At 36.2% G+C, this 11,364-nt stretch overlaps 1 protein-coding gene across 1 annotated transcript; it reads left to right on the top strand.

Annotated features, from left to right (window-relative positions):
* Positions 1-1,863: 1,863 nt before the first annotated feature.
* On the top strand, positions 1,864-10,132 carry LOC128643065 (glutamine synthetase). Its single transcript, XM_053695998.1, has 7 exons — positions 1,864-2,020; positions 3,209-3,387; positions 4,787-4,948; positions 6,210-6,356; positions 7,520-7,647; positions 8,743-8,942; positions 9,434-10,132. Exons 2-7 carry the CDS (start codon positions 3,222-3,224, stop codon positions 9,750-9,752), a joined length of 1,122 nt encoding a protein of 373 aa, XP_053551973.1. The 5' UTR covers positions 1,864-2,020; positions 3,209-3,221; the 3' UTR covers positions 9,753-10,132.
* Positions 10,133-11,364: the final 1,232 nt, after the last annotated feature.

The raw sequence follows: 11,364 nt of genomic DNA, 5'->3' as shown, positions 1-11,364 counted from the left end.
AAAATTAACATTTTACAACTCTCTCACGCCGCACTGGTGTAATTTCTTCTGCTGGCTGTGTTTACACAGTTTGTCAATAGCCTAAAGGGACATGAAAACCAAATTGTTCCTTTTATGATTCATATATAGCACACTATTTTAATAAACCTTCCAATTTGCTTCTATTATGAAATTTGCTTAGTTCTTTTGATATCCTGTGTTGAAAAGCATACATAGATAGGCCTAGGATCTGAGAGCTATCTGCTGATTGGTGGCTGCACATATTACTTCTGTTTTCATTGGCTTACTGATGTATTCAGTTAGCTCCCAGAAGTGCTTTGATGCTTATTCAATTAAGGATACCAAGAGAATGAAGCACAATTGATAATGGAAGTACACAGGAAAGTTGTTTTAAAATGTATGCTCTGTCTGAATCATAAAATAAAATATTTGGGTTTCATGTCCCTTTAAGTATAGAAACTTTCAGTATAAGTAGGGATATCCAGGGCAAAACCAACTATTTCAAATGCCAATATAAAGGCAAAGGGGTTATTTGTAAACAATTTAATACACTCTAGCAGGTAGAATGGAAAACTGGAAACAAAAGGTAGAAACATTTAGGGTAAACTATCCCTTTAATTACATAACATTTTCATGGAAACATTAATAAACTTATATTGTGTAAATGGCAACCTAAGAGGGCATCTACAATAGTGGACAAAGTGTTTACTCCCTGACATAATACTGATGTACCTAGTGGCTAATTTAGATATAAAGTGCTAGTCCAAAGAGGTTCAGCATAAAGGGGTGTAAAAAATGAAATGCCTCACATTTTATTACATTAGTTAAACAGTTTATTTGGGAAGTTCAGCCTCAGCACATTTACAAGATCCAGCATATACTGGAGAAGTGAGCTTTGTTTTCTATTAGGTGATATGCCCAATGCAGGTTTCACCTGGGTTAATAAATGACATGAAAATAGGGGTCATGCTGACATCCAGTATTATATAAAGTACAGTACAGAATTCTAATCTATTCCTGGAAGGAGAAGAAAAAGATTATCATCAACTTTTACAGCCTATTGGAAACAAAGTGAATATTCCAAGGATTCTGAATCCTAATAATATAAATACTACAGGCACTTTGTATAAAGGCTACATTGTGAGATTTGTTAGAATGTTGCTACTGCACTATGGTAACTAAACCAATAACCCTAATGTATTAATATTTAAATAATTAGCAGCTAAATTGTAGAAGTGAATAATGTTTTATTGAGTTGGTTCAATATTTAATAATTAACTTAAAGGGAGATACTACTTAAATATATTTTCTATAATTTATAAGAAATATATATATATATATAAACATATTTTACATGAAAAGGGTTCAGCAAAAGCTGTTTAAATTTCAAAATAATAAACAAATACATTTTGAAATATTTTCTTTTAACACAGTGAACATTTATTGAGTTCCCTGTCACTTTTAAATGGAAGTTTGTCAACTCCAGCTGATCTGGCTTATTACAAAAACAAAGAAAAAAAACAACAGCACTCCCCACTTTGGGGGAAACCTAAACTGTCAGCAAAGATTTGGAAAAGCAGTTTAGCTAAAAATAGTATTTTTCTTCCATACCCTTTACACAGATATAAAATATGTGTATTTTGTCTTTTACTGAATAATGCATAAACCTTGTGCAATGTTTCATTTCCTCTCTGAATGTTACAGTTTATAATTACTATCAGATTAATATTATTCACATTTCCCAAGTGTAAATATGACTAGTTTTATACCTTCAGGGTAGAAAGTTGGGGAAGGGGCGTGTCATTTGGATGAGCTGGGCGTGCATTTCTGATCATAAACCACGCCCCCTGGACAATTTCTCCCCTTTGCACCATTGGGAAAGACGTGTCCTGCTGCGGTGGAGGGGGCGTGTCTATCCCCAGCAGGGTATAAATAAGGGCACACTTTGTTTTTCTGCTAGTGGGACATCTATTCAGCACTGCTGGTGATTTGGGGATTGTACTGGTTCCCTGCTAATAAGGTATGGCTGGGGGCTGCATGGTGGGACATGTGCTCTGTGGCTTTGTCTTTTCTGTTGCTCTGATATTGAAGCTGTGTCCTGTTATTGACTTATTTTTTGCTCTTTATAGGATCATTTTATGTCCAGTTTATTTCCTGCCACGATGGCAGTTTATTTATATAATCTGATTGCAGAATTAGTTGCCTAAACTGTAGGGTTGGTACAAAGCTTGTGTCTTTATCTCAAATAATATTTATATAATGTCATGCTGCCAGATCTGTTGGGTCTGGGGTTTTGTTTTTTAACAGAGCTAATGGTTTTTGTATTTATAAATCTTAACCTGTGTCTTGTTGTTGTGTAGTGTATTTAATATGGTTTAGAGTATGTATGTGTGTGTGTATATATATATATATATATAATTATTTTTAATATTTATGCATGTTGGTTGTGATCACTTATTAAGATGAGAAAAAAAAATAAAATAAACTATTACTTTAAAATGAGTAGATTTAATGAGTGCCACTAGCAAGCAGTTTGTTACATTTTTAAAAAAAAAAAAAAATTCCCCTTCCATATAAAATTAATTTCATGATTTGATTATATTAGTGTGCAATATAAACTAAAACCTTTGTTACTTAACATAAAATTAAGCCTCATGGCTGAGGATGGAAATGTGGCTATTGAAATTATCATGGGACCCAATGGGTTAAACTTTGTTTTCCAGAATTCCTGGCCACTTTGCTTTCCTGGTTAAAACCTTGTCTAACCGGTTGGTACCAGTTTGTCATTGTTCTCCCAGGGTAGGGTGTAAGTCTGAGCCTCACTTGTTTTTGTGATTACAAAACCTGGAGCTTGTTGACCACATGACATTTAAGAGGGTCCCACGCTCTAAGATTTCATTTCCTTAATCTAATTTATAATTACACTTTTATAAATACTACTTGTAAGCATTTGATTTCTTTTGGATTTACAACACTGATGTGTGGTTATGGTGCATTGGGCTGGTCTGATTTATTTAGATGTAAACATTTTGTACTTGTGTGATACTTTGTATAACAATTTGTGTGTGTGTTTGTGATACATATGTTTATATAGTTGTGTGTATCTTTTATTTGTTTTATTGTGTGTATTGCACTGCAGTAAAATGCCAGGAACTAGTGTTGTAATAGCCTCTTTCATAACTCCCTATTTCTTTTATTGGTCATATAGAACAGCCATCACCATGTCAGTGTCACACAGTTCAAGACTCAACAAGGGGGTTAGGGAACAGTACATGAAACTACCCCAAGGGGATCAGGTTCAAGTCACGTACATATGGATTGATGGGACGGGGGAAGGTGTCCGCTGCAAAACGAAGACCTTGGACTATGAGCCTAAATCTGTAGAAGGTAAGAAACCCCCCTCCCCCAACTTGACATCCTGCTGTGAATCCTTGTAGCCCAGAGCAGGCTGAACAAGCCTTTTCACCAGTATCCGCTTGGTCAAAATGTTTTCAAGACTTTTTAAATTTCAATAGGGCTTTATATATTCTTTTTACATTGTTAACTATATGAACCTTTTAAACACTGGTCCCACTCATTATAAAAGTAATTTTTATTTAAAGGGACAGTGTAATGTAAAAAAATGTCTTCTCCCCCCTCTTATGTGTTAAGAAGTTTGCGCCTTTGCCTTTTATTTTGGCATTTGAAATGACTGTTTATGCATGTTGAGACCACCACGTACTGATATAGAATATATATCTCTAAGAGGCAGCAGCAGAAATCTTCTTAATGGTGGGAGATATTTTTGTATGTGAAATAGATGTGTTTTGCTCATTAAACTACTTGTCACAATTGGGAGCTTATTAAAGGGCTATTCGTTATGGTTTGTTAGAGTGTATAACTTTATCACTAGTGACACTGCAGTTCTGTTTAACCCTTTGTGGGGCTTAAATACAGAGTTGCTCTGTTAGTGAAAACATTACTTACTCTAATCACTTTAACCTTTAAAGGGAAACCAATTTTATAAAAGGGTGGTTTGTTTTTTCTGGTTTTATCAGCGAATGTTGCCCTAGTCCTGTGTAATTGCTGAAAAGTTAGTAAAGTGAGCTTTTTGATACTGAAGACGGCTTCACAACTTCCCTTTATGCCCATATAAAACTTATTAATGACCTCAAATGGATCAGTCAGTTTTTCTGTTTCATGGGACATGAAACCAATTTTTTTTTTTTTCATGATTTAGATCCAGCATGCAATTTTTAAACGACTTTCTAATTTACTTCAATTTATTTTGCTTCATTCTCTTGCTAACCTTTGCTGAAAAGAATATCTAGATAAGCTAAATGGCTGCACATAGATGCCTCGTGTGTTTGGCTTACCCATGTGCATTGATATTTCTTCAACAAAGAATATCTAAAGAATGAAGTAAATTGGAGTGTTATTTAAAATTGTATTCTCTATCTGAATCATGAAAGAAAAACGGTTTAGTGTCCCTTTAACTGATCCCATCATGGACATTGATGTATAGATCACCCACCTTGACACTTTTCTTTATAACAATGTTAATATAGACAAAATCTAAGCTATACACTTGAATATGAGAGCGAACTTCCAGACAGATCTCCCACGTTTACTGTACACTAAAATTAATGGCTGTTATATTTTTTTTTATAACTTAGTGCCCAGGTTTAATACGTTCTTGGCTTCATTGTGAAGCTTGAGAACTGGCACTGCACTATTTACCAAGTAATTGGCTAATTCTGTACCCAAGCTGCTATATTTGTTGTGACATTGTTTACTTCTATTCTAGAAATACCTGAATGGAACTTTGACGGATCTAGCACTTACCAAGCAGAAGGATCCAACAGCGACATGTACCTTGTTCCGGTTCAGATGTTCAGAGACCCCTTCTGTCTTGATCCCAACAAGCTGGTTATGTGTGAAGTTCTGAAGTATAACCGCAAGCCTGCAGGTAAAAAAAACTTTATTTAACCCACTCAAGGCAACTTCTCAAATTAAATCAAATTCCAATTTGTGTAGCCTTGGCTATAGATCTACTCCTGATTGCTTTATTTCCCCTACTGTGCTTCTGCCCTCAGGAGCCCACCAGAACACAGATCTCTAATTTGTGCTGTAGTCAGAGCTGCTGCATTGTAGATACAAAATAATGGTTGCGGCAATTGGCCTGACCTGCTGAGGAATTAAACTCTTTTTCTTTAAAGGGACTGTAAACATAATTTTATTTCAATATAAACTGTAGCTATACATAATAAAACAACTTTGAAATATACTTTGCTCATCTTCCTGCAATTTAGCTCTGAAAAGTGTAGGTTTTCTTTTTTGTGGGGGTGGTAATGCACCCTGATGCCTTCTAGGCTAACCCTGCTGCACATATTTCTAGTTGCTGTAAACTGATAATGTATTACTAGGTTCTCTTTGTTTTTTTGTGTTCCCAGTGATACATTCTACTTGCTGGGATGTATTATTGTTTACAAATGGCTCCTTTTTAGTAATTTGAAATAGCTAACTTTGCCTAAATCCCTGCACTTACTGAATATTTAAATATTAAGTACTGCTTATAGAAAAGCTATGTTAAACAGGGTCTATAAATAACCATTCTCCCAGTGGGGGTGGACATTTACTAAAATGTTACATTAACATTGTTCTCAAACTTGTTTCACTATGTATAGAGAAGATAAGGATTTCATGTAAATAGAGGATGTGTGCTCTCCCTGCAAGCTCAACCCATTTAATTGGGTTATGTTTTTAATTAGCAAGGATAGCTATTTCATACACAAAAATATACCTAAAGTAGCAATTTCCCATAACTGCAGCTGGTATAGCTCAAACGATAACAGAAACCAGTTTTACAGTAAGACTTTAACAGCAAAACCATCCAGTTTATAATAAGATAATGACAAATTCTAGCATGATCTGCAAACTCCTACTCGCATCAACACCATGAAGTTGAGGGGTGGTGTTTTGTTTTTTAAAACAAAATCACATTTGTTTACTGCAATTGGTTTTCAAAAATGATTAGACTTAGCTGATAGGTTCTATTGCTAGACAACAGAAATGACTTTATAAACTGACTTTAGTGTTCCTTAAACACTTATTTGCACACAGAACAGAGATCGCACGGTTTTATGATGTGTCTAGGAGTGTACTCTTTACTTACATCTATCGGGTGTAACTTCTTTACAAAGCTAATGTCATGATCTTTCTCTTGTTAGAAACCAACCTTAGATACACCTGTAAAAAAGTAATGGATATGGTATCGGATGAACATCCGTGGTTCGGAATGGAGCAGGAATATACCCTACTTGGCATTAATGGGCATCCTTATGGCTGGCCAGAGAATGGCTTTCCCGGACCACAAGGTAAACATACTAATGTTACATAAAACAGAACCTATGTAAACCCAAAATGTACTTTAAGTCTATCCTTTTAGTCACTTTGTTTAGTTATTACATTAAATACAGTATTTTATAATCCATAAGATGGTATAATAACACCCAATCAGAATTGCAAATGAGTAGGTTTTGACTGTGGCTTTCATTTTTACCTGTACATACCAGTCTGAGCCTTCAGCCAATCACAATGCATATACTGTGAACTGCACTGCAGCTGAAAGTGTGCATATAAAAGGAGGGCATGTTTTTAATAATGGAATTTAAGTTGACAGTTTTTATATTATCTTTAAAGGAGCAGGAATGCCCTACTGGGAGCTAGCTGAACAAAGGTGAGAAAATGACTAGGCATATGTGCAGCCACCAATTAGCAACTAGCTTCTAGTAGTGCATTTCTGCTCTTGGGGTCTACTTTTCAACAAATGATTCAAAGAGTACAAAGCACATTTGATAATGGATGTAAAATGGAACATTTTAAAATTGCATGTTCTATCTGAATCATTAAAGTCTATTTTGACAAAATAAAGCTGCAGTTTTCATTGTTAAATCTTCTTCAGATATGAAGGTTCAAAACCGTGTAGTTTACAATTTGTGTTTAGTGGTCTTTAAAAGTCTAATCTTGTCAGTCAAGCTCTTCGCATAACCTAATTGTAGATGAGTAAATAAATTCGGTTGAAATGGTTTTACTTATTGCTTATAAAATACATGGGTAGATCTAGTCTGACAGCTAGATAATTTTTACACAGCGTTCTAAGGGTTAATTGGGCACCCATCTGTCTGCTGAGAGCCCTGCTTGGTCCTGTGATCACTTCAGAGCATTTAATCAGTGTCCTGTCGTCATTAGGAGCTGACCGTGCATTTAGCTGCATACATGTGACTGATCTGCGCTCTGCTCGATTTCCTCCTGGTCACATAAAACAAAGTTTTGTTTGAAGTGCTTTAATGTATGCAATTAATGTTCAGAGACTGTCTGCACTGCCTGTTCTTACAAATTATAAAAGATTAAAGTATAAAGTTGCTCTGCTTTATTCATTGGCTGGAGTACTCCTACCCTGTATTGTGTAATTAAATTTGTAACACTGCAGAAGCTGTTCTAGTTTATATGCTAACCAGTCCTCTTTCTCCTTGCACAGGTCCTTATTACTGCGGTGTTGGTGCTGATAAAGTGTATGGGCGGGACATTGTTGAATGTCACTACAAAGCTTGCCTGTATGCAGGCGTCAAAATCTGCGGCACTAACGCTGAAGTCATGCCGTCTCAGGTACGTTCACCTTATTTCATAAAATAAAGCACATTTTATATTTAAGGGGCGTTCTGATGCAAGATAATGCTCCAATTCTCACTAGAGCTTGTAACTTGTATTAATCCTAGATAACTGTACCTATGTGTGGCTTTAACAGTTGTCTGGTCAGCAATGCAAGTTACAAGCTCTGCTGAAAAAAAAATAAAAATATATATATTGGGATGTTACAAGGATGCTTTTGTTTTATTGCTTGTATTTAAAACCTGCAAAGGGATTAGTCTGCTGGGAACTAACTGGTGATCTGTAGCTACACATACCTCTTGGCGTTGGCTCACTAGATAAGTTCAGCTAGCTCCCAGTAGTGAATTGCTGCTCTGCCCCTGACATAATCAGAGCATTTTATGGAACAGCACAGTATATTTGTACATTCCTTCAAGCATATAGATATCATGCATAGTATATATTGGTACTCTTTACAAGGACACCATGAAAAGCCTGTTGGAATGAATGTTCTGTCAATGCATAAGCTGCTCACTGTAGGGTAATGAGCAATACGTTTTTATTTTGCCTAACACTGTTAGTGTTCTACAGAGTGCTGGGGGTTCCCATTCAATACAAAGCACCTACTTACATTAAAGTCTCCAGCTTTCCCATGGTGTCTGTTTGACCTGCAAAGTTCTCTACACAAATGTATCAGTTAGAAAAGACTGATTTAACCATAATAAAGGCCCATGTAGTAAGCATGAGTAGTGGATGAGATTCCACAACCAATACCCTTACATAGTTCATATTTTAGCATCGTGATCAACTTTTTGCATCTCAATGTTATCCAATAGCGCCTCCTGTATAGCAAATCATATATCTATAATATAGTAGTTTTTTTTGGATACCCTCCCATGGAAGGTGCCTCTTGTTTTATGCCAGAACAAATTATGCTTTACGCTGTGGCTTCTCCCTTGAGGAGCATTTGTGTGTTTGTGGTATGCCAGTTCAATATATCAGTATTTTAAGACCTGCACCCTCCCATGTTCAGATAATATAGTTCAATGTCACTTCAAGTGTTCACATAAAATCGTGGACTTTCTGACTAAGATACGTTTCCTCTCCTTGCAGTGGGAGTTCCAGGTAGGGCCATGTGAAGGTATAGATATGGGAGACCACCTCTGGGTAGCCCGATTTATCCTTCATCGGGTCTGTGAAGACTTTGGTGTTGTGGCCACTCTAGACCCCAAACCCATGACCGGAAACTGGAATGGAGCCGGATGTCATACAAACTACAGCACAGCCTCCATGAGGAATGAAGGTGGATTGAAGTAAGTTCTCTAACTTGTTTTGTTAAATAGAAGTTGTGCAATGTCTCCTGTTCACACTGTATAAGTAAATATTTTAATGCTAGTCTGGTAAGGGTAAGTTGTATTTCTTTTGTAGTTTGTCGTGTTTGAGCCCCATATTGGCTACTAAATAAAATGTAAATACTCAGCCACAATAGTGAATTGTCTTCATGATTCAAAACAACCTTCTTATATGCACACATTAGGGCGCTAACCCTTACTGAGCATGTGCAAGATGTCACAAAATACATGTGTACATTTTTGTGATTGGCTGGCTGTCCCATAAGGAAACCAGAAGGAAAATTAAACAGACTTTGTAATATGTCAGAAAAGTCCATAACAATATCTGTTTACCTATTATGCACTTAATACTTTATCTAAGAATTGATTTCTCTAATCCTATAATACTTTTTAGATTAGGCTCACAAATTCTACTCTCCATAAACTAATTTCGCTCTTGCTACTCCTTTCAGACACATTGAAGAAGCAATAGAAAAGCTTGCCAAGAGGCACAACTACCACATATGCGTGTATGATCCTCGAGGTGGGAAGGACAACTCCCGCCGTCTAACCGGCCAGCACGAAACATCCAGCATTCATGAGTTCTCAGCTGGTGTTGCCAATAGAGGTGCCAGCATCAGAATACCACGCCAAGTTGGCCAGGAAGGGTTTGGTTACTTTGAAGACCGTAGACCAGCTGCCAACTGCGACCCATACGCTGTTACAGATGCTATTGTGAGGACCACTGTTCTGAATGAAACGGGGAACGAGACAAAGGACTACACAAAATAAATGGGGACTGGGTCCTCCTGATACCTTCCACCACGGTCTATTCCGGCCAAAACTAAGTCTTTAGTAAATTTGTAACTACAGTACTTGAATTCTTAAGGGGCATTTACGCCTTGTTGCCAGTCGAGCTGAAAAAGACGGCTCCTCTGCCAACTGGCAGAATTTTGTTTGTATAGTTTATCCACTTTATTAAATGGTACAGAAACCTGCAGGGCAGTGTAAAGGGTTAAATGTCATGCTATCCCCATGTACCTGGGTTTTAGGAAGGTTCTGCCTAGAACCACATACTCCACAGGGGGGTATTTTAATGGGGAAATGTGCATTTTACTACTTGTGACTGTATTTTGTTTTTATTGTGACTTTAATAAAACATTCTCCAATAATGTAGTGCCTTGAGGTGATTAGTGGCAACGTGTTTTGAGCTAAAATTACAGGAAAAATGGACAAAAATTAAAGGCTAATGTAAAATAGTTTTTACTACACATTTAAACCTTGAAAATGATGGGCGTTAACTAAAATTGTAATAAAGTAATGGGTGCCACCACATAAGATCCTAAATGTTCCCCATAGCCGTAGTTTGCTGAGTTTAAAACATGCAATAAATGTGTAAACAAGGTTGTGTAGAAATCCTGTAGGACCGTTACACAATCCTATACCACACTGACTTGTTTGCACTTTTTTTTTTTTTTTTTTTTTTTCTTCATGATTGTTGTCGCCAGAAGAGATTTATAAGATAAAACCTAGGTCCAAACATGGCAGTCGTATAAAATTTACTTTACGCTTTCATTTTAAAATACGAATATAAAAATATATCTACAAACATTCTCAGGCTACTTTGGTATATATATTTTGTGCTTATTGGTACTCTCCATTCTTAGCCACGCCCAAGAGGTCCAAAACATGGATTCTGTCTAAACCCTTCTTTAAACCTATATTTTTATTTTTTTTCAAACCCGACACTTCCACCTTATTAAGAGAAGCTAATCTTGCCTTGAGTATGTAAATAAGGCTAGCCATAGTAATTATGTTAGTATAATCTGCAGTGACTTGCAGATATGTTGCAGAGTTAGCCATAAGAAGTCTGCATTTTCAGCTCTGAGCATTACAAAGTCTAGAGTTTTCAGCTATATTACATGAAAATTGGACAAAATGAGTATTGCAAAATCGACACATAGTTAAACGTTTTATTAAAATCTCTGGATTTACTGACCCTTTTCATTTGCTCAGTAAATAAAAATGTGTTTACTTTTAGTTTTGTAACTTTAAAGGGTCTAGGCAGGCTTGGTAAACCTTAATATTTAAAGGGACACAAGTTAAAATATTAATCCTGATTGGTACAGACATACAGTTTTAAGACTTAAAGTGACAGTCTACACCAACATTTTTCTTATTTAAAAAGATAGATAATCCCTTTATTACCCATTCCCCAGTTTTGCATAACCAACACAGTTATATTGATATACTTTTTACCTCTGTGATTACCTTGTATCTAAGCCTTTGCAGACAGCCTCCTTATCTAAGTGCCTTTGACAGACATGCAGTGTAGTCAATCAGGGAAGACTCCTAAATAACTTCACGGGAGTGAGCACAATGTTATCTATATGACACATGTGAA

Source organism: Bombina bombina, chromosome 12, assembly GCF_027579735.1.
Source record: "Bombina bombina isolate aBomBom1 chromosome 12, aBomBom1.pri, whole genome shotgun sequence".
Lineage (NCBI taxonomy): Eukaryota > Metazoa > Chordata > Amphibia > Anura > Bombinatoridae > Bombina > Bombina bombina.
The sequence above is the reverse complement of the archived record's forward strand: the minus strand, read 5'-3'. Positions and strand labels throughout refer to the sequence as shown.

What these genes read in the sequence shown, in the direction of transcription:
- LOC128643065 (XM_053695998.1), top strand. Translation starts at nt 3,222, where the DNA reads ATGTCAGTGTCACACAGTTCAAGACTCAACAAGGGGGTTAGGGAACAG. An exon ending in TGGCTTTCCCGGACCACAAG is followed by an intron (nt 6,357 to 7,519) that starts GTAAACATACTA and finishes CTCCTTGCACAG; the next exon opens with GTCCTTATTACTGCGGTGTT. An exon ending in CTGAAGTCATGCCGTCTCAG is followed by an intron (nt 7,648 to 8,742) that starts GTACGTTCACCT and finishes CTCTCCTTGCAG; the next exon opens with TGGGAGTTCCAGGTAGGGCC.